The sequence below is a fragment of the Nomascus leucogenys genome, chromosome 11 (assembly GCF_006542625.1).
Source record: "Nomascus leucogenys isolate Asia chromosome 11, Asia_NLE_v1, whole genome shotgun sequence".
NCBI classification, from domain to species: domain Eukaryota; kingdom Metazoa; phylum Chordata; class Mammalia; order Primates; family Hylobatidae; genus Nomascus; species Nomascus leucogenys.
In genome coordinates, this window is record NC_044391.1 from 14570626 (window position 1) to 14592290 (window position 21665).

The 21665-nt window shown below is 33.4% G+C and overlaps 1 protein-coding gene across 1 annotated transcript in view; it reads right to left on the minus strand.

Moving 5' to 3' along the window:
* The window catches only part of SEMA3A (semaphorin 3A), a 226570-nt gene that overhangs the window by 21273 nt on the left and 183632 nt on the right, over positions 1 to 21665 (minus strand). Inside the window, exons 10-13 of the mRNA XM_030822017.1 lie at positions 19319 to 19463; positions 17325 to 17544; positions 13949 to 14040; positions 3191 to 3232 (exon numbers count right to left, since the gene is read on the minus strand). Coding sequence (XP_030677877.1) covers positions 3191 to 3232; positions 13949 to 14040; positions 17325 to 17544; positions 19319 to 19463 — 499 coding nt within the window. The remainder of the gene's footprint in view (positions 1 to 3190; positions 3233 to 13948; positions 14041 to 17324; positions 17545 to 19318; positions 19464 to 21665) is intronic.

Sequence of the window (21665 nt, forward strand, 5' to 3'; positions counted from 1 at the left end):
TGAGCATGTTTAACAGTTCTTTAAAGTATGCATTCAGATAAACATTCTACAATGCATTTATTCTCAATGAAATTGGTGTTATTGAAAGAGCCAGAATATGGAAGATTAAAAAAATTGTTTTTCTACTAATTCAGGATTTCAGTACAACTTTTAAAATGCCTTTAACAAAGTTGAGCCAATGTAGCATATTAGCTGCAAATTTATTTAAACACAAAATGAAATAAAATTATTTTGCAATTTCTCCACATTTACTGTTATTGGCAACATAGCTCTCTTTTCTTGCACTAGAGGATTCAATAATTATAGTAAGCCTTAAGTAAAATTTACATAAATACTGAAACATGTCATGTTTTCATACATTGAAAAGACATCAAAAGTGTATTTTAGTTTCTCTAGTATATAAATAAAAAATAAGTTTTAGAAAAGTCAGTCTCTGAACAATGATATGCTTTTTTAATACTACACATTTTCTAATAGTTAACAATGAATATAAATGAAATTGCATTTCCAAAGGCTTCCATGTATAAACTGCATGTATAAATAACTAGATAAATTGAATGCAGACTGAAGTACCTATGAGAATCTAAGAAAATATTAAGGTTATAAGGAGTGTTTACATAGAAAATAGTTCTCTGCTTAAATCTCACCAACTAACTTATACCTTATTACAAGCAAAGTAAATAAGAGGAAATGTAATACAATAAAATCTAAACCATTGTGGAAACATTTATCTTCATTAATATTATATTATTATTCCATTTCACTAAATGGAAAAAATGAAATTATAGCATATATTACTAAGTGCTCAATTTTTTGCTATATTCAACTTTTATTATAGTATTGAATTTTGCTATAAACCAGGACAAATTAAGAAATGATAGTTAAATTCTTTGGGAAAAATAGATTAAGTATTGTTAAGCTTTCCTTCCCCCTTTCTCTTTCTTTCTGTTTTCTTTCTTTCCTTCTTTCTTTCTCTCTCTCTTCTTTCTTTTCTTTTTCTTTCACAGCCTCCTTTTTTAAAATGAACTTAGACACTATTGAATGTAAGCAATTTCGATATATGGATGTGTCAATCCATACATTGTGTTTGCAACTATTTTGAAAAGCTGCTCATCAAGTTAGTCCTACAATCAAAAGATCTCTATGTTTGGCCAATAACTTCTAAGAAGCATGAGCAAAATGTATATTTATAGATTTTTTTAAGAATATGACATTTAAGTAGGAAAAGTGTTATTACCTAAGTAACAATATCTAATTATGTCATATTCCTTTAGGGGAAAAACAGAGAAATAGTATGTGGAAAGAATAGCAAACCAAAATATGGCAGCTGAAATTATTATGATGAAAACCTAAAGTGTGACAAAATGCCAAAAGTAGCTATAAATCAATGTCATGTTCATTTTACCATGATTTTGCAGTATTATTGATGAAGTGCAAAAATAATTATGCTATCCAAATGAAATATAGGGTAAGCCTTAAGCACCATTAAGCAGAATCCAGTCACTAGTAAGTAACCTGATGTGCTTTTTCTGCCCAATTTAACATCACTACAGGCTTTCTCACTATCCTCCTTAACAAAGTGTGGGGTATAGCAGGAGATGGGTTCATTTATCCAGAAAATTACTTGCAACACTATTTGTCCCTCTTGAAACTACTATCTCACTTTAAAAATGCCCATAAGCATGAATGAAATTGCGTCATATCTGAACAAAATCAAATCATTTCTTCCAGTAATGGAGAATAAAGGAAAAAGACACTTTCTTCTCTCATGGTATTTTAAATTGATAGATTGTTTTTCTTTGTCAGTAAAATGTTGGATTAATATGTAATGTTTTAAATAGCTTTAAAAATGTAAAACAGAAAGAAATGGTTTACAAAAATAGACGTGGAGTTAGTGTAATTAAGACTGGCAATGAGGCCTAGCAGAGAATAAATAAATAATTTTAAAAATCATTACAGGAAAGAATATCCCAGTCTAGCTTCCATCCTGGAAATCCCCAGATTTCTTTGCCAACTTCTAACAATTTTTAGATTACAAGAACAGGTGAACACATACTTATGCAGTGTAAGACAACAGTATCAGGTCAATCATATCTGCACTCTGGGTTGCTCTAAATATCTTGGAGATTATCAATCTATTTTGATATATCTGTGTGGGGAAAGGATACACACTGAATTTTACGGGCAGAGTAATTTAGTGTCTTGTTCAAGGGATAAAGTATGGTCAGAGAGAAAACATGTAAACAGTTCAGAAATAAGTTTTGCCAAATGATTCTCATTTTATAATTTTGTATGTAAGTTTTTACTCCAGTAAGTGAGGCATACCCTACTTCATTCTGGATTTTTCTGCTTCTTTTTCTGCCTTTTTTTTTTTTTTAAGTTACCATTGATATACTGGACAGAAGAAAGTCTAGGTAACATTTATAGAGAAAATATAATTTATTAGACATTAAAACTATATTTGTTTACACATATTACACAGTATTTAGAAGCAATTGACTTTTCTGAAGTGTCTTGCCAAAGCATTCATTTGATATGAATAGAAAGACTATTAACATGCTGCCCTTAACCTTTGAATTCATGAAGTTTTAGTACTTATTTGGCAGTGATCTTTTTTTTTGTTTTCCTTTGATATTTAGCCAAAGTTAAACACACATTTTGTTTTCTCTAGCATACAATACTACTGGAAAAGTAAAATTAACTTTTAAGTCAAGGTCGTCCAAACACATATAGCCAATGAATAATTTTACTAGCCTCTAAAAATGCATTTTTGTTTATATTTGCAAGGTAAGAATAAATTATAATTTTTTTTTATATCCTGAAATATCACAATGCTATTTCAGGGTATACACATATATACATAATCAGAAAAGATGAAAATTATTATTGAGTATTGAGTAAATTATATTAAAATGACCAAAATACACTGTATGTAAAAATTTATAACAAATAATGATCCAGAAAATATGTTTATAGAACACAGATGAGATTGATCAAAAACATGAGGGCAATGAAAACTATCTTCAGTTTCTAATCTACTAGCTTATTGTAAGAATGATATTTGTTTTCTCCTGTATTTTTGTATAATTGCTAACAAATCTGTGAAATTTGATAAATAAAGATATATCTATTTGAAACACAAGAATTAACAAAATATTGGATATCCAATGGTAATACATAATGATAGTACCTGCTTAGTGGAAAGCTCCATTGCTGAAATAGCAGTCGGTTCCTAAAGGAGAAAAAGAAATATGTGAGGTGTTTGGTCAATTAGAACAGCCAGCTATTAGTTAATTAACTCAAGGCACTGCCATTAGTTTTGAGAGAGAGAGAACTTCAGTTTCCACGAGAAGCAATGTGATTGGGAAATAAGACACATAAAGAAACTGCATAGATAAGGGTCAAATATGTGGAGCAGGCAATAAGATTGTGTCAATGTCATACAGTCTACATACCTGTAGTTGATCAAGTTGGGGTTATTGCTTGCTACAATATAAGGGAAAACATGAGCCTGCACAGTGAGAGGGTGTTGGAAAAAACATGCTTTGGACTTGTGTTAGGTGATTGGGGGAGGGCTCAAAGAAGTAGAGCTTTGTTCTACATTGGATGTGGTCAAAAAGCAGGGGTAATTCTATGGTTAAGTATCTTCAGAAATCATTTGGGAGGGAAGAACATAGTAAGGCTAAAGCTATGACTGGCGAAAAAGTAGCAATAACACGTGATAAGCAGGGTAGGGGATATATGGTCATTTTTGTGGTTTGGACAATGTTCATGTTTTTGTCTCTGTTTGGACATGATTACAAAATGGTTTTGCTTTTATCTTGATTCATCATGGTCTCAGAGTGGTCTTTTCTGATGTTAGTATTTTGTGAAAATTGTTCTGTTCAACTGGAGAACGCTGCCTTAGCTGAGAGTGCCAGCCTCATTCCTAACAATACCAATGACAGCTGATGAGAGTGGGCCACTTTCCAGCTGACAAGGACTACAAGAGCTCAGGTGGGATGAGATTACTTCATTACTATGAAAAACACAGTTTCATGTGCGAGGACCTACACTCAGGTCTTTGCCAGAGAATATAATCTCTTTAATGTCTATTAACAGGTTAACATAGAGAAGTAATAACTAGGGAAGTAACACTCACCAATGCACTTCATTAAGTGTTCTATCTGGAGCTTATCACGAATGCGTATAGGCTTGCATAAATAAATTGTGTTCTTTGATGTAGGCAGACTACCAAAGCCTACATAACTGAACACATGAGTTTACATCCTTTAGGTTCACGGTCAATGAACTGTGCTGCAGGCTGTATCTTTCATTCAAGACAAACATGATGAGAAGACAAAGACTGCTTGTGGGTTTCTCAGGGGTCTGTTAAGAAAGGGGCTTAGGTGGAACGAAGGATCTTAAAAGACCTCACTGTGTAGGTGACTGAAGCTACTAAATTAAGTGTGAAGAGTTGGACTCTGGAGCCAAAGTGCCTGGACTCAAATTATGATTCAAATCTGGCCAGAAATGCAGTACTAGGCAAAGTGTGTAAACTTTTTGTAATTCAGTTTTCTCATTTGAAAGTTAGATGGTACCTCTTATAGGGTTGGTGAGAAGACTGAATGAATTAATACATGTAAAACACATTACACATGTGCTTGGTATACAGTGTTTATTCAAATCTCTCCTCCCTCTCTTCCTCTCTCATCTCTCTCTTTCACACACACACACACACACCCCCACCTGCACACACACATACACTTCCATCTCATTTCCTTGCTTTGGTTTTTATCTTTAGTGCTTATTACTGGTTATATACATGTATATGTATGCACATATTATCTAATAAATATATTAATATATCTTAATAATCAATAAATTTTATATAGATACATGTAATTCATTTTTTGTCCTGTGAGTTTCTTCACACGTCCCAAAGCAGAATCTGAGATAAAATCTTGTTAGCAGGTTTGGGGCAAGAGTAAAAAATTGAGGATTGAGAAGAAGGTGGAAAAAATCAATTAAAAAGTGTATTATGGAAGTCAATACTGAGAAAAAAAATCTGAGGATAGTTGACAATGACTCTCCAAATTGTCCACTGAGGTTTGTACCAAGAAAAGTACTTATTCATTCCATTCCTTTTTGGATGCTCTCAGGGGGTTAAATCTCCCACAGCCCCAGCTGTGACTCTTGCTTGTCTTTTGGCCTGCTGGGGCATAAAGAAAAAGATTCCTCATAGGAATCAGAAGTGAGGTGAAAGGATGTGAGGAGGCAGCTGAGGCATCTCACATGTCTTTCCAATGGCCTGTCCCCCTCAATTTGGGACAGAGATTTTGGCTGTTTATTTCACAGCCATAGCCCTAGCACCTGGAATAAGGCCTGGTATTTACAAGTTCTTAATACATATTTGCATGAATGAATAAATGAATGAACGAATTCTTTACCAATGTTCCTCTTTCTCTCCTCTCTTCAACTTACCCCACTGTACTCTCTTTCTTCCATTTAATTTAAGATAAAGATAGCCCTCTTATTAAGCCTTTCTTTGTTTCTTATAGCTTAACTGGAATTTCTTCAAAAATAATTTAGAATAGTCTACACTCACTGCTTTTGCTTGCTCATCTTTCATCCAATGCCTTCCCTGCTCAACCCACTGAATCTAGCTTTTATTCTAGAGAGATGGCCTACTATTTTCAGAAGCAGAAATCACCAATGAACTGTGTATTGCTGATAGGACACTTTTCTGTATCCATAACTATTATTAGACTTTGTTTTATATGTTACTATTGACCACTCATTTTTTCTTGACTGCTTCCTCTAATAAACTCCATTATGTCTTGGAATTCTTTAAATTATTCCTTAATGACCTTTATCACAGTCTTCTTCTCATCCTCCAGCCACTCCTAACATATTTACCATTCCTTACCTACTCCTTTCTACTCTCCTTTGGATGCTATTTTTCTTCCTTAGTAAGCTCTTGTGGTTTTTTTGTTGTTGTTTGTTTGTTTGTTTTTTTGAGAGGGAGTCTTGCTCTGTCGTCCAGGCTGGAGTGCAGTGGCGTGATCTCAGCTCACTGCAAGCTCCGCCCCCCGGGTTCATGCCATTCTCCTGCCTCAGCCTCCTGAGTAGCTGGGACTACAGGCGCCCGCCACCAAGCCTGGCTAATTTTTTTGTATTTTTAGTAGAGAGGGGGTTTCACCCTGTGTTAGCCAGGATGGTCTCAATCTCCTGACCTCGTGATCCGCCCACTTCGGCCTCCCAACTCTTGTGGTTTTAATTACTATGTGCTGTAGAACTGCAAATCTCTACTTCAAACCGTGATGGCTGAGCTGAGAACAGGATTTTCATAACAAATTTAAGACAATCTAGGCCAGGCACGGTGGCTCACGCTTGTAATCCCAGCACTTTGGGAGGCCGAGGCAGGCGGATCACGAGGTCAGGAGATCGAGACCACGGTGAAACCCCGTCTCTACTAAAAAAAATATAAAAAAATTAGCCGGGCATGTTGGCGGGCGCCTGTAGTCCCAGCTACTCGGAGAGGCTGAGGCAGGAGAATGGCGAGAACCTGGGAGGCGGAGCTTGCAGTGAGCCGAGATCGCACCACTGCACTCCAGCCTGGGTGACAGAGCAAGACTCCATCTCAAAAAAAAAAAACAAATTTAAGACAATCTGCCTGAGACACAAATGAAACAAATGATTTAGGAGGTACATTAATGCAATGGTATAATTTAGAGATTTTCCATAGTTTCCAATTTTTATAGCTTAAATGAATTATATTAATTAAATATAATTTTACACAAAAATTATCAATCATAAAGACAATTATGATGAAAGGAATGTCTATCAACTTTTTCTATGCAGAGATATAATCTTTAGAATTTAGTAGCCACAAATCTCAAAAACTAAGAGCACAACACATCATGGATATTCAGCATTTTTTTTTTTTTTTTTTTTTAGATGGAGTCTCGCTGTCGCCCAGGCTGGAGTGCAGTGGTGCGATCTCGGCTCACTGCAGGCTCCGCCCCCCGGATATTCAGCTTTAAAAAAAAAAGTTGAAGACTGTATTTAGGTTTGTACAACACTGGAATCAATGACCAAAACAGAAATTTTAGAAGAGTAAGGAAAATTTTCCAGAGATATTTCTTTCATTCCAACAATTTCACATGAAAAATAGTTAGGTGGTTATTAAGGAGCTTATTTCATGAAGGTTTTTATGACAAAGTTTACAATAAAAATTCAAAGAAAGTGTTTCTTAGGCAGAGAAAGATTACCAGCTAATGTAATTGAAGTGAAATTAGCTAGCTCTAAATAATTTCAAAAATGAAGCTGATTAATATTTATACATTTCATGTTCCTTAATAATACAAAAAAAATCTATAAGGTAGATGATAAAAATTATTTCATATATGAATGGTGGAACATAAACCCTAGTACATAACAGACTCCACTGTGTCATATTAAGATTTTAACATTAAGATCCTAGAATCCATTAATTAAAGGAAACTTATTTATTATTTACACCAGGAAATTAATAACAGTTTGGAATAAAATGCACTATATGCTGCCTGTGGTTGAATATTAATAGACAATATATTAAGATGACATTCATTTAAATAAGCTATGGGGATTTTTTTCTGAGAAATAGCGGGTAGTGAATATGACTTCCATTTAAAACAGATATAGCTTCATAAGCATGTTTTCGTGAAACTGGTTTCAACTGCATTTAATTGGTGTTCGAGTAACAATAAAATTAAAACTTAGCATCTTTTCAAGGCTTTCTAATGTTCCAATTTACAATTTTTTTCAGATATTTTAAACTAGTCCTTATTAAACTTTCTCACTTGCAAAGCTTTTCAACCTGCTGATCCCAGGAGATTCTGACATAGCCTATTGGATGCTAAACACAAGGACACTTTTTTAGAATGAGTTTATAGACTAGGTTAGGAAAGTATCAATTATGTTTTCATTTGAACAAAAATTAAACTCATTTGTCCGCTCAGCTGTTCATGGAATATTGCATAAATTGGGTTTAAAATGCATGTGTTATCAATGTAACTGCCTTACAATTCCTTACATTCAATAGAACTATAAATAAAGCCCACTGTCCTAAGAGCACTGCAACTTGTTGTAGCATTTCAGTCTCAAAACTAAACGCTCTTTGATTGTACTGGGAAGAAAATCCCAAACTGACTAGTTAAACTAAAAATCAGCATAAGTTAGGCTTTTATATCTTCTATTTTTATAAAACAAAGTATATGTATGGAATTTTCAAGCATTTTTAAAAGAGATTTTCATTTGTTTAACTAGTTAACAATAGCTACCATTTACTAGTAATCTTTTTTTTTTTTTTTTTTGAGATGGAGTCTCCCCCTGTCACCCAGGCTGGAGTGCAGTGGTGTGATCTCAGCTCACTGAAACCTCCATCTCCCAGGTTCAAGTGATTCTCCTGCCTCAGCCTCCTGAGTAGCTGGGATTACAGGCATGCGCCACCACTCCAGGCTAATTTTTGTATTTTTAGTAGAGACGGGGTTTCACCATGTTGGTCAGGCTGGTCTCAAACTCCTGACTTTGTGATCCACCCACCTGGGCCTCCCAAAGTGCTGGGATTAGAGGCGTGAGCCACCGCGCCCAGCCTTTACTAGTAATCTTAATTTTAAACCAAAACACTTTTTAAAAGTATTTATAATCACAGTCTTTACTGTGAGAAGAAATTGAGGCTCAATTGACTTTAACGTGTTCAGAATCACATAATAAATACAATTGAAGTTCAGGTTTATGATTGCAAATCATTTTTGGAATTAGGCTTGTTTCTTAGTACTTTAATATCAAATTTGGGGTATTTTATAGCAAATCAAAGTCATTTCTAGAGTTTTATACCAATGCCAGTTTTATTTCACCTCTTATTACCTATTAAAAATTTTACTCTAAAATGAAACTTTTTATTACTAAGGAATATTTTTCTTTCTATACTCTGATTGAGATTTGATTTCACCCCAAATAAAAGTATATTGGATGTAACTGAAACCACTGGAATGTGTATGATTAGTCAGGGTGTTTTCCTGAAACCAACCTCAAGATAGAAATGGGTGTAGCACTGGTTTTAATTCATGTATTTATATGAGGTTTGGTTATTCATTCTGTCAAGGACACATAATGAACATGGCCTCATGAAGATGATAATATGGTAAAATTAACTGGTTGGGTAACATTAAATGTCTTTAATAAAATCCAAGAATATCAGATACTACCATGACCCTAAATCTTTACCTTTTCTATTTACCTTGTCAAACTATCCCTGACCTTTTTTATAGTATTTTATTTTAAATGGATTGACTTACATGGCTCGAATAGAAACAAACTGTAAAATTTCTCTGCTTATTTCACTGTATATAGCTATGGCTTTAATGTGTTGTGGGTTTTTTTTCCCTTCCCACTGTAAAATTAAACAAAGTTTGACAGTGAAATATTCCAATTGCTAGACCACAATATATGTATGAACTTTGCCTGATAGAATAGAATGTTGAAAGTAAATATTTCTCTAAACTCTGCCCAAATATGTTTTGTCTACTTGAGTGCCAAAGAAATAATAATGACAATAATGCATAGCAGAGAATATGGAAGAGAATTGAAATAGTTTTCTATCAAAGGAATATTGTTCACGCACAATCTTTTTCCAAAATTGTAAAGTCCTAAACAAGCATTTCCATGCCAGCACAATATTATTTATTTACATTTAATTGTTACAGATTGATAATGAAACTTTTTCTTTTTTTTTTTTTTTTTTTGAGATGGAATCTCCATCACCAGGGCTGGAGTGCAGTGGTGCGATCTCGGCTCACTGCAACCTCCGTCTCCTGGGTTCAAGTGATTATTGTGCCTCTGTCTCCTGAGGAGCTGGGATTACAGGCACCCGCCACTACACCTAGGTAATTTTTTGCATTTTTAGTAGAGACAGGGTTTCACCATCTTGGCCAGGCTGGTCTCAAACTCCTGACCTCGTGATTCGCCCACCTCAGCCTCCCAAAGTGCTGGAATTACAGGCATGAGCCACTGCGCAATATCTTAAATGCTACACAAATGTCATCTAATAGCTATCACAGGTATAAGTCGGTTATGTATTTCTCTGGAAACCGCAAAATGCTAAAAAAAAAAAAAAAAAATCTAATAGATATTAAGTACTCTTACCATCATGTATAGGTTGATGACAGAGATACATTCTGAGAAATGCATCATTACGTGATTTTGTCATTGTGCGAAAAATCATAAAGTACACTTACCTACTACCTAGGCTAGATGATACAGTCTGTTGGTCCTAGGATACGAACCTGTATAGCATGATACTATACTGAATATTTTAGGCAATCATAACACAATAGTAAGTATTTGTGTATCTAAACATAGAAAAGGTACAATAAAAGTATGGTAGAAAAGATTTTTAAACGGTACACCTGTGTAGGGCATTTATCATGAATGGAGCTTGCAGGACTGGCAGTTGCTTTGGTCAAGTCAGTGAGTGGTGAGTGAATGTGAAGGCCTAGGACATTGCTATACACTACTGCAGACATTATAGTCACCATACACTTTGGCTACACTAAATTTTTTTAAAGTATTTTTCTTTCTTCAGTAATACATTAATGTTAGCTTTCTGTAAATATTTTACAATATAAACTATTGAATTTTTAAAATTTTTTGATGCTTTTGTAAAAACACTTAGCTTAACACACATATTGTACACCTGTCCCAACATGTTTTCTTTCCTTACATTCTTGTTCTATAAATTATTATTATATTTAAAATTTATTATTATTTTACTTTTTAAACTCCTTTTGTTAAAAATGAAGACACAAACACATACACTAGCCTAGGCCTACACAGGGTAAGGATCATCAATATCTGTGTCTTTCACCTCCATATCTTGTCCTACTGGAAGGACTTCAGGGTCAATAGCACATATATTTGATATCTCTGTATTATAGGAGATAACACATTATCTCCTACGATAACAATGCTACCTTCTGGAATACCTCCTGAAGGATCTGCCAGAGGATGTTTTATAAGTAATTTTTTATAAGTAGAAGGAGCACAATGTAAAATAACAACAGAAAGTAAAGTATTGAAAATGTTAGGCAATAGGAAATTTTAGGCCCATTATAATCTTACGGGACCACTGTCATATGTGGGATTTATTCTTGTCCATAATGTTGTTATGCAGCGCATGACTATACTCGCAAGATTGTTGGTTTCCAAAGTCTCATAATTTTGTTAAAAGTCATTTAGTAGGTCAGTTTAAATTAACATCTTTTTAAATTAAAATTCTTATTAATGTACTAAACAACATAGCTAAGATGTGAAGTATAAACTTAAAATCCCTGGAGATATAAATAATAAAAATTCACGAAAACACAGTATCACTGCAAAATTATGCACATTCTAATTCATAATATCAGAAAATAAATAATAAAAAAGAACCTTATTTTTATAATGTCATGATATGATACAATTCTATAAAATAAAACGTAGAATGTATTAATAGAAATTTATTAATAGAAAATTAAGTCCTAGAAACTGAGATGGATAACACATCAGAGTCTTTGCGCTGCATGAAGTCACAGACCATTTTTATAGTGTTCATCTCCGTATCACCAGAATTTAGCATTGTGCCAGGACTATCATATCTACTAATATACACTTCTTTACAGTGGAAATTAGTTAATGAACCCTGTTTTAAAAATGTATTATAACTGAAAGGAAATATGCAAAGGGACTATGACAAATGCAAAAGTAAGAGATTCTGGAAATTAGAAATTCTTAAGATAACAATATTTTAGTGTCTCCTGTAACTTCATTTGCAACAGTAGTGGCAAAATTAGTCTCCAAATATATGTTGGTAAAGATTTTCTACTGGAGAATAATATGGTGCAGAATCAGGATGATAACTTGTGACTGTTCCTAGGTTATCTTTCTCATACTTGGGCACCTCGCTTTAAGCATGGTCTCCTTGAGGAAGGCCTTAAATTCTTTAATTTCTTGTATTTCATTTTTTCATCAATACTAATGCATTCAGTCATTTAATAAATGTTGGTTTCAAAGACATTTTAGGTTTTGGAGATATAACAATAAAGACAAGACAGCAATTTATATATCCACCCCTGAGGGCCCGTATAGTTTTCTAAATCTAAACATACTCTATAGTGGCCAACAGAGTCCATTTGGATAGTTGTTAGCTGTTGTTGTTTTTAATTTCTAAGATAAAGTACCAATGTGTTTGTTCATTGGAGTAATCTATGGGACATGGTGATTGATAAGGATTAGTCATCACTCTATACCAGACTGATAAATTAGATCACATTGATACTTTAGCATACAAATTAAACAAATAAGGCTAATGTGCCTGATTTTAAAAATCCTAATAGAATTGTGATTGTTTTATTATTTTGAAGACTTAAACCAAGGATTAGTAGGAAAGGCTACTGGGAATGTAGCTCATTTTCAGTTTAGTTAAACTAAAATAATAAAATTATATTAACAATGACATTTTGAGCTAAGTTCCTGTTACTGTCTTTGATGCATTACCTATAGTGTTTCTAATTCTTCCAGTGTCCTGGTGAAATAGGTATTATGCTCATTGTTTTACTGATGGTGGAGCTCAGAGGGATGGTTTAAGTGTTCCAAATGGATTTGTCATGTAGATATGACTGTAGAGTCTAAACCCTTTCCAGTAGAACATTGTGTAGTTTGTTATCACAAAACATCTATGCTACAGTTCACCAGTTGTATGTTTCAATGTTAATTATAATGCCAATTGAATGAATATATATTAGGAGCTTTCCATATTATACCTCATTTTTTCTTTAAAATACTATTGAAGAGTGAGGAATAACATTGTATATAGGTATGAAATCGTTGGGGTAAGACATCTTGGGAAAACTCCTTACCATTAAAATATAGAATCAACTGAAAATTTGAATCCAGCTCATTCATTTTATAGGTAAACTACCACAGACACCTGAAGACTAAATGAGATCACTTGAAGTTGTCAGACTAGATTCAATATTTTCTCATTTTTCTGTCTACCAACTTCTTCTAATACACGTTTTTTTTTTTTTTTGCAGTTATAAATGTCTCAATAGATGTTTGCTCTATTCTTTTATCAAAAAATTCAAATAACATTTACAGGCATGTATTTTTCTGTCATATGTCATTAATCATTTCAAGGTGTGCTTCAATTTAAACTCTTTCTATTAGCTGACTTCCCAAAAGGAACAACAGACACGTGGTATATGTTAGACTACTTTAGTTCTCCTCTTTCCCTTCACCCCATGTCCTGCTGCTTCCACCCAACCCCCCTCTCACCCGTACCCTCATTCCTCCAACCCTATACAAACCCCTTGGGCCATCTGTGATTCAGGATAAAGGGACAAATACATGTACATTTCTTAAGCATGTAGACTAGGAATCTATAACAAATTTACTGTCAGTGATATAAACCTCTCAAATTTTCTTTTGCTAACAAATGATTTCCTTAAGAAAATATAAAATAATTCATACATAAGCTAAAAATTGACTGAAATGTCTTCACTATTCTGTCATTCCGAATATATTTCCTTTAGTACATTCATGGAAGTTACATATCATTTCAGTTATACTATCATGTGTAAAATAGATTTTAGGAGTGGGGAAGAGTTTGTTCATTGAGGTAACTTAAATAATATAAAATGTAAATAATATATTTTATCATTGAGAAAACAAAATATGAGCCAAAAATATATTTCTTTACATCTTTAGATTTAACTAGCTTTGAAAGTTTCAAGGTTTATTTTGACTAGTGTCTGGCTTTCTAATTGACAAGCTAATTAGAAGGGTATGTATGCTAGACTACTTGTCCATACCAAGTTCACTGTGCAGCTGTCCTGGGGGAAAGACGTACAACTGAACTTGTTGACACTTGAAATTAAGCAGCACTCACCCGAAAAACTGTCATTTCTTCCAGCAGAACCTCTTCTAAATCATGCCAAGTCTCCTTAGGAATTGAAACTACTTTAAGAACGGTCCCAACATCTTTGAAAGAAAGTGGGGAGAAGACCACAAGTTAAGTAGATCTGAACAGAGTTTAGTGTTAATGAATGAAATATGTATTTGTCAGACAAAGAACCTTTGATATCAGTCTTCCTTTTAATTTATTTTTTGGTCAAAACATGAGTAAAATATATATTCAAATGCATTTCATGCAATTAGACAAGGTATAAACTATAAAGACAACCTTGGAATATAAAAGATTGAATTTTTAGAAATATATTTAGCCTTGAAGAAAGTTTTATCATGAGACTGCATACATTTTTAAAAATATAATAATTATTACAGAGATTGCCTGGGTTGGATCAATTCTTTTCATTATTTCTAAAAATATCTCCTTAATTGCCTGGTGTCTCAGAAACAAAACCTAAAAATAATGTCAGTTTGTCATGACAGGTTCTTCCACTTTTATTACAAAATCAGGGTACTACTATGAAGACTAAATATAAATGAAAAATGCAAGGAATGTTGTCAAGCAAGGGAAGTAGTCAGAGCTTCAGAGCCCTGGCTGCTCTTCTTGTCATCTAAAAGTCTTTAGTACTTAGAAGTTCCTAATGATGGCTCAATGGCCATTATGTGATGAATGACAATAACCCAATTTCTCAAAGTAAACACCCAGGATTACTTATTACTGTGGTTTTTCAAAAATGCACACTTTCGTTAATCTATTTTAGAGCATTAAGGAAATTTAACAATCAGAAGCCAAAAGCATAAAAATATTGAATACATTTTATAGAGTTTTCAAACCTTGTTTTTCTCATTTGCATTGTTAAAAGAGACAACTTGTTTTAATGACAAGAGTTGTCACTCTTACTCTAAGTTGGGCTTAAAAGTTATTAATTTTCCTGTATTACAGATATGTGCCTATTCCTTGATGGAATGAGGAACGGGGGCTTATTAAATTCAAAAATTTTACTCTTCAACCTTCTAGTTCTGACTAAACTTGATCAAATCTAGTTAGCCTCAATTGGTTCCTTTTAATCAAGTTCAACAAAGTTGTTGTGAAGAAAATCTTGTCAACAAAGAATGAATTATATGAGAAAAATAATTCATTGATAACTGTTTTTGGAGAACCAACATGATATGTTATATGAGATCAAGAAAGGTTGCTAATTTATCCCTTGTAAAGTTAAACCAAAAAAAGTACACTTTTAAGAAGATCCTTCTATATTTATAGTACCTTAAACTACTCATAACACTAAAGATTAAAGGTAAATTAGGTTAATCTACTCAGTGCTTCTGATCATGTCTCCGGTACCCTAACACAACTTTATCTCTTTTCCAGATCCAGTTTTACTGAGTAGTATTTCAAACAATTTCACACAAATTGAATCAGATTACTCAACTAGGATCAATATACTATGATGTGCAACTTAGTTAAAAGATAAAATTACTGTAATCAGTTTACTTTGCTGACAGATGACCCTGGTCTGTACTGACCGATAGCCATCGACATCATCAGACATTCAACACACTCATGAAATTGGTGCCTTTAAAGACAGGTTGCGTCCAAGAGGAATTAAAAGCTCATGATTAAGTTTATTTCGTCAAATACCCGGAAGCAAGCTTTGTTGCTTTGACGGTGAGTGAGAGACTTCTTAATACATTTAAGCCAGAGGTGAAGAAAAAGGCAAGTGTGACACGACTGAACAAACTTAATTCCTCTGCAAAGAAATTCAATTATAATTTGATGTTAAATGATAAACTAATATTTGTCTGAGAGAAATACTATTTCTTATATGTTCTAAGGATATTTATAACCAGAAATTGATACTTGCAATTCATTGACTTTTATGAAACCCTGGGTCTGCTTGGGATTCTTTTATTTGGTAGAGAAACTTTCTCTCTCATAAAAGTAGACTTTAATATATTGCTCAGAACCTGACACTGTTACACCTGATAACATAAGTATTTCACAATTTTGTTATAAAACCTTAAGTCTTTAAAGCAGTTACTATATGGTTGCCATTCCCCTGTAGTTAATGCAATTTTTTTTTCTGTTTCTCACTAAGGGAAAATAAATGTTATTATACAAGGTTTCAGTGGAGCACTCACTCTGTTTCCCATTGATTTATGTCAGTTAACAGCGTTAATGGAGACTAGAAATTTATTACCTTGGAATCTGACCCTAAGTAGCAAGTATCAGATTTGTAACCGGGACTTTCAAAAATAATATTACTATTAAAAAGAGCAGGGAAAAAATAAAATAATATATCATAATAACAATGGAATTCATTCTGAAAATATACCTGAAAAAGTCTGTTTCTAATTCTGGAATTAGTAAAAGTGAATTGTTAAATATCCATAGAAATGTATCTAAGAATTACTTGAATCAATTATGTTGTTTTTCTAATGAATTTTTTTTCTTTTCATTGTATGACAGAAACACTGAAAAAATTTTATTGCTGACATTTATTTACTAGAGGATGTTCACCTTATCGTAATTTTAAAGTTCAGATAATTTTGCACTAATATTCTGGAACTATTATTGAATGTCTTGGGAATTTAAGGCAGGATTTGAGTAATATATCTTTGTTCTAAAAAGCCACTGGCCAGAAAAGTTATGATGCATTTATAAACATTGATTGCTTACCTAATCGTTAGTTTTACCTGATTAAACTTATCAACTTTTCACTGAAAAAGGAATTTATTTTAAATTAGTATGTCTCAACTTGTCAGAAAACATAATAAATATGTAATGGAAGAATATTCACATTATTTAGTCATTTATTAAAAGTGAATTATACCTTGAAAGTAACTATAGAAACTGGCCTCAGTTCTTAGTGTACATTTGACCCTTGAACAACATGGGTTTGAACTGTGTGGGTCCACTTATATACAAATTTTCATCTGCTCCTACCACCCTTGGGAGAGCAATGCCAACTCTTACCTTCCTTCTCTTTAGCCTACTCAACAGGAAGACAAGGGTGATCCAGTTCCACTTAATGAACATTAAATGTATTTTCTCTTCCCTATAATTATCAGAACACTTCCTTTTCTCTAGCTTGTTTTGTTGTAGGAATATAATATCTAATACATATGGCATACAATGTATGAAGCTAATCAACTGTTTATCTTATAGGTAAGGCTTCTAGTCAACAGTAGGTTATTAGTAGTTAAGTTTTGGGGAAATCAAAAGTTACATGTGGATTTTCAATTGCACAGAGGGTTGGCATTCCAACCCCTGAGATGTTCAAAGATCAACTTTACTTAATCAGTTAAACATAGTGTTCTGGAAAAAAGTTTACAGCTGAAATTAAACAATTTACCTGTTCCGATAAACATAACATCATACTGTCCATCTTCTGCATCCACTCGGTCTACGACAATTTGTGTAAATTGATAATTTACATCCGTTTTGATCACTATCGGGCGATTGTTCATAGGAAACACTGGATTGTACATGGCTGGATGACTTCTTGCAAAAGTTATAACATCATCAGGAAGGTCCTTTGTAGAGTCAAAACCACCAAATGTTTTGCTGGGACACTATTAAGATAAAGAGAAGATTATCTTTTGATTAAAATCTAATAAACATAATTATAAATTATACAATAACACATGGCCTCAATGGTTCTACTTAAAATAGTAGTGCAGGCCAGGTATGGTAGCTCACACCTCTAATCCTAGCACTTTGAGAGGCCGATGCGGGTGGATCACTTGAGGCCAGGAGTTCCAGACCAGCCTGGCCTAACATGGTGAAACCCCATCTCTACTAAAAATACAAAAATTAGCTGGGCGTGATGGTGCACGCCTGTAGTCCCAGCTACTTGGGAAGCTGAGGCAGGAGAATTGCTTGAACCCGGGAGGCGGAGGTTGCAGTGAACTGAGATCATGCCACTGCACTGCAGCCTAAGCAATAGAACAATAATCTGTCTCAAAAATAAAGAGTAGTGCAATATATAGTATATATTTCCCAAATACATCTTAATTCTCAGGGAGATTTAGTTATGTCACTAATTCTTAGGCAAAATTACAAATGCATGTAATGAATTCAATGAACTGGAGAAGTTTGGTACCTCTATTAGTGCCACAAGCATGAGTGTTATTAGTAAAATAAGTGAAGTATTTGACATAATGAATGGAATATACTACAACTAAATGCAATTAATCTTTGGAATAGAGACGCTCAGAATAATTTTATTGAATACATTTAATTTTTTACTATGGCATCATGCTAAAATACAAATTCTCTTTTCAAACTGAAAAACAATATAAACTATTCTTTATTGTTTTGTTTCTAACATAATGCTAAAAAAGTACCATCAAGATATGTAATAAATAAAATAATCCCAGAGTTAAGAAGTGTTATTCAAAGTGTTTAGCAACCTGCATTGCACAAAAAGTGACCAATCAGAATGCACATCATGACCAAGCAGAAGAGATAATGGCCCCAGCAGCCAGAAAGAGGCATGGTTTTGCACTGGCATAACCTCACCTCTGGATGTAAACACTCTATGTAAGACAATACAACAAAAATGACAAAGTAAGATTTCACCGTCTCCTTTCACTATATTTATTGATGCCGTGCAAGCATTTATAGAGTACAATATCTCCAATCTCTTGCTTTTAGTCTTACACTTAAATAATTTCTACCATTTGATGTAAAAGCTTGGGAGCTAAAATGTAATTATGAGAGATTCTTGATCTTACAAGAAGCTTAGAATGAGAAATCAATTGTCTTTGCCACTAGCTTGAAAAATATTAATAATTCATGAGACATAAAATGAATGTGTTTTGAAATGGGAGGAGTATATATAAATACACACATATATGTCTATGTATATGTATATACATACACAATAATACAACAATAAACAGTTAAGGAATGTAAGGTTGTATTTCTTGTTTTGTATGTAAATTATAAAATTAAGGTTATAGAAATATCAAATATTTATGTAAAAACCTGGAAGACACAATAAAATGTATTTTCATGAGACTGAAAATTATTTCTGCACTTCTCTACTACCATGTAAAAATAGTTTGCAAAAATTTAGAAATGTGTGATCAAAAATTTAAGTGATTTAATAATTTTAGATTTATATCTTATACTGAATTTAAGCACTGACATCTGTAAAGAACATGTTTTTAAATGTGAAATTTCATTCAGTCATGGAAAATCTTTGTCTTGCTTTAATTTATAATCTTGAAATCCTTTTTTCTACATTACAGGATACATTTAATATCTGTCTGAAGCTGCATTGTTTTTTGACCTTTGGCAGAAATATATTCATTTCACATTTTAAACACCTAAGCTACTTACAGTTCCCGGCCGTGGATAGGGGACTCTTCCTTGATAAGGCACCCATTGATAGTTGGGTCCATCCCTGTGGGCATATGGACCAAGGAACACCCTTCTCACATCACTCATGCTATACATACACACGGCTGATCCCTTGAAAATGTTACTGAACAAGACAGCAAGAATAAAAACAGATGTTCATCTTTATACAGTGGTAAGAGAAATATTGATACTGAGTTCTTACATTTTAGATATTATTTATTAAAATATGAATATAAATTCTTAGCAATAATGTTTGGGATTTTTCTAGTCACATGTATGCATTTAACAATACACAAAAGAACAAAATTTGATTTCTTAAAAATAGAAGGCATAGGTGAAAATGGCTTTAGTACTCATGGAATAGATGCCTTCATATGAAACATAGAGTACTAAATTTTGATAGAAAAAACAAATACATATAAACTATAAATGAATATGTAATTTTAATATCATGGGGAAATGTTTAAAAATGTTGGTTAAGTCTCAAGCATTATTACTGAAACCAGGAAACTTTTAAATTAGCAAGAATGTTTAAGAACTCACTTTGTAGGCTGAAACTAGTACAAAAAATAGTGTCAAATGATGTGCCACATTATATTATTTTTAAATTACCAAAAGTATTAGATCAAGTAGGAAGTTGATTCTTGTGAAGACACTTAAAATCAGCTCTTTCTAACACAGAAAATAATTACGTTAGTAGCTATTTCACTCAGTTAAAGTGGAGAATTACAGCAATTATATTCATAATTTCACTAAAAAATTTTGTTTGCTAAACAAAAAATCAGATAGATAGACTGGAAGTAAGCCACTGAATTGCCACAATTTTCCATTTTATGGCCGGGCACAGTGGCTCAAGCCTGTAATCCCAGCACTTTGGGAGGCCAAGGCGGGCGGATCACAAGGTCAGAAGATCGAGACCATCCTGGCTAACACGGTGAAACCCCGTCTCTACTAAAAATACAAAAAATTAGCCAGGTGTGGTGGCGGGCGCCTGCAGTCCCAGCTACTCAGGAGGCTGAGGAAGGAGAATGGTGTGAGCCCGGGAGGCAGAGCTTGCAGTGAGCCGAGATCGCGCCACTGCACTCCAGCCTGGGAGACAGAGAAAGACTCCGTCTCAAAAAAAAAAAAAAAAATTTCCATTTTATTAGGCTTATAGAAATGTGGCTTGAGTAATGTATTTATACAAAGATATTAAACAGTTATGCACATTTAAAATATGGAATGCTTGTCTTTTAACCAAACTTTCCCCCTTGAAAATTACATATAAATCCGACCAAATGAACAACATGTGCTTGCAACAGTTTATTATTGGAAACTACTGCATATAGACAGCGTTTCATAGACTGCAAGCTTCATGAGGGAAGAGACCATGCCTGGCTTCTTTTCGGCTACATCAATTACATATCACATGGCATTTCAGAGAGTAAACCTCAATAAATACTTATAGAATTTAATAACATTTTCAAAGCAGAACAAATAGCAAATTAGTGCATACTTGATACATCACACTTTGTAATGTTTGGGTTATCTATCCTCTTTCCATTGTTCTTTGCTTATCTTTGATTAAATCAGCTATCATTGAAATACTTAAGGAGTATGATATGTAATTATTAAGACTCACTCACATACAAATATCCATTCTATTGACATAAAGAGGTGAAATTATTTTATCTCTAGATCTCAAAAGGTGGTCCCTAGACAAACAACATGGGCATCACCTGGGTACTTATTTGAACTGCATATTCTTAGGTCCCATTTAATTTCTATTGAGTCAGAAACTCTGGAGGCAAGGCCTAGGAATCTGAATTTTATCATGCTCTCTAGGAGATTCTGATGCACACTCAAATTTGAGCCACTGCACTAAGCAATGAGGAAACAGAAGAAATTGATTCATATTTGTGTGAGTCTCTCAAGTTCTATAGCTTAGTCATTCTGTTTTTTTTTTCTAAAGGGAAGAAATATCATTTAGGTATGCAGAACTGCAAATAGTTTTAGGAATATGGATTTCTTAATTTTTATGTGATTTTTAAAAATTATTGAGTAAAAACGTCCAAGCGATTTGTAATGGCTTTAATAGTTACAGAATAAAACAGTGTTGGACATCGCAGTTAATCATTTTCTGTACTATCAAAGTTACTTGCAGTACTTTTCCTGACTTTTGATTTTAAATTATTTTTCTTTTAACATTTCATCCATGTCCCAATGCATATCCTTCTTTATATGCATGTAAATGTACATGTGCTTCTTTCAACAACCCCAGGTAATGTGAACTTTATACGAATGTAATAGTCTGGAGGGAAATAATCTGCTTAATTGACAGCAAGAG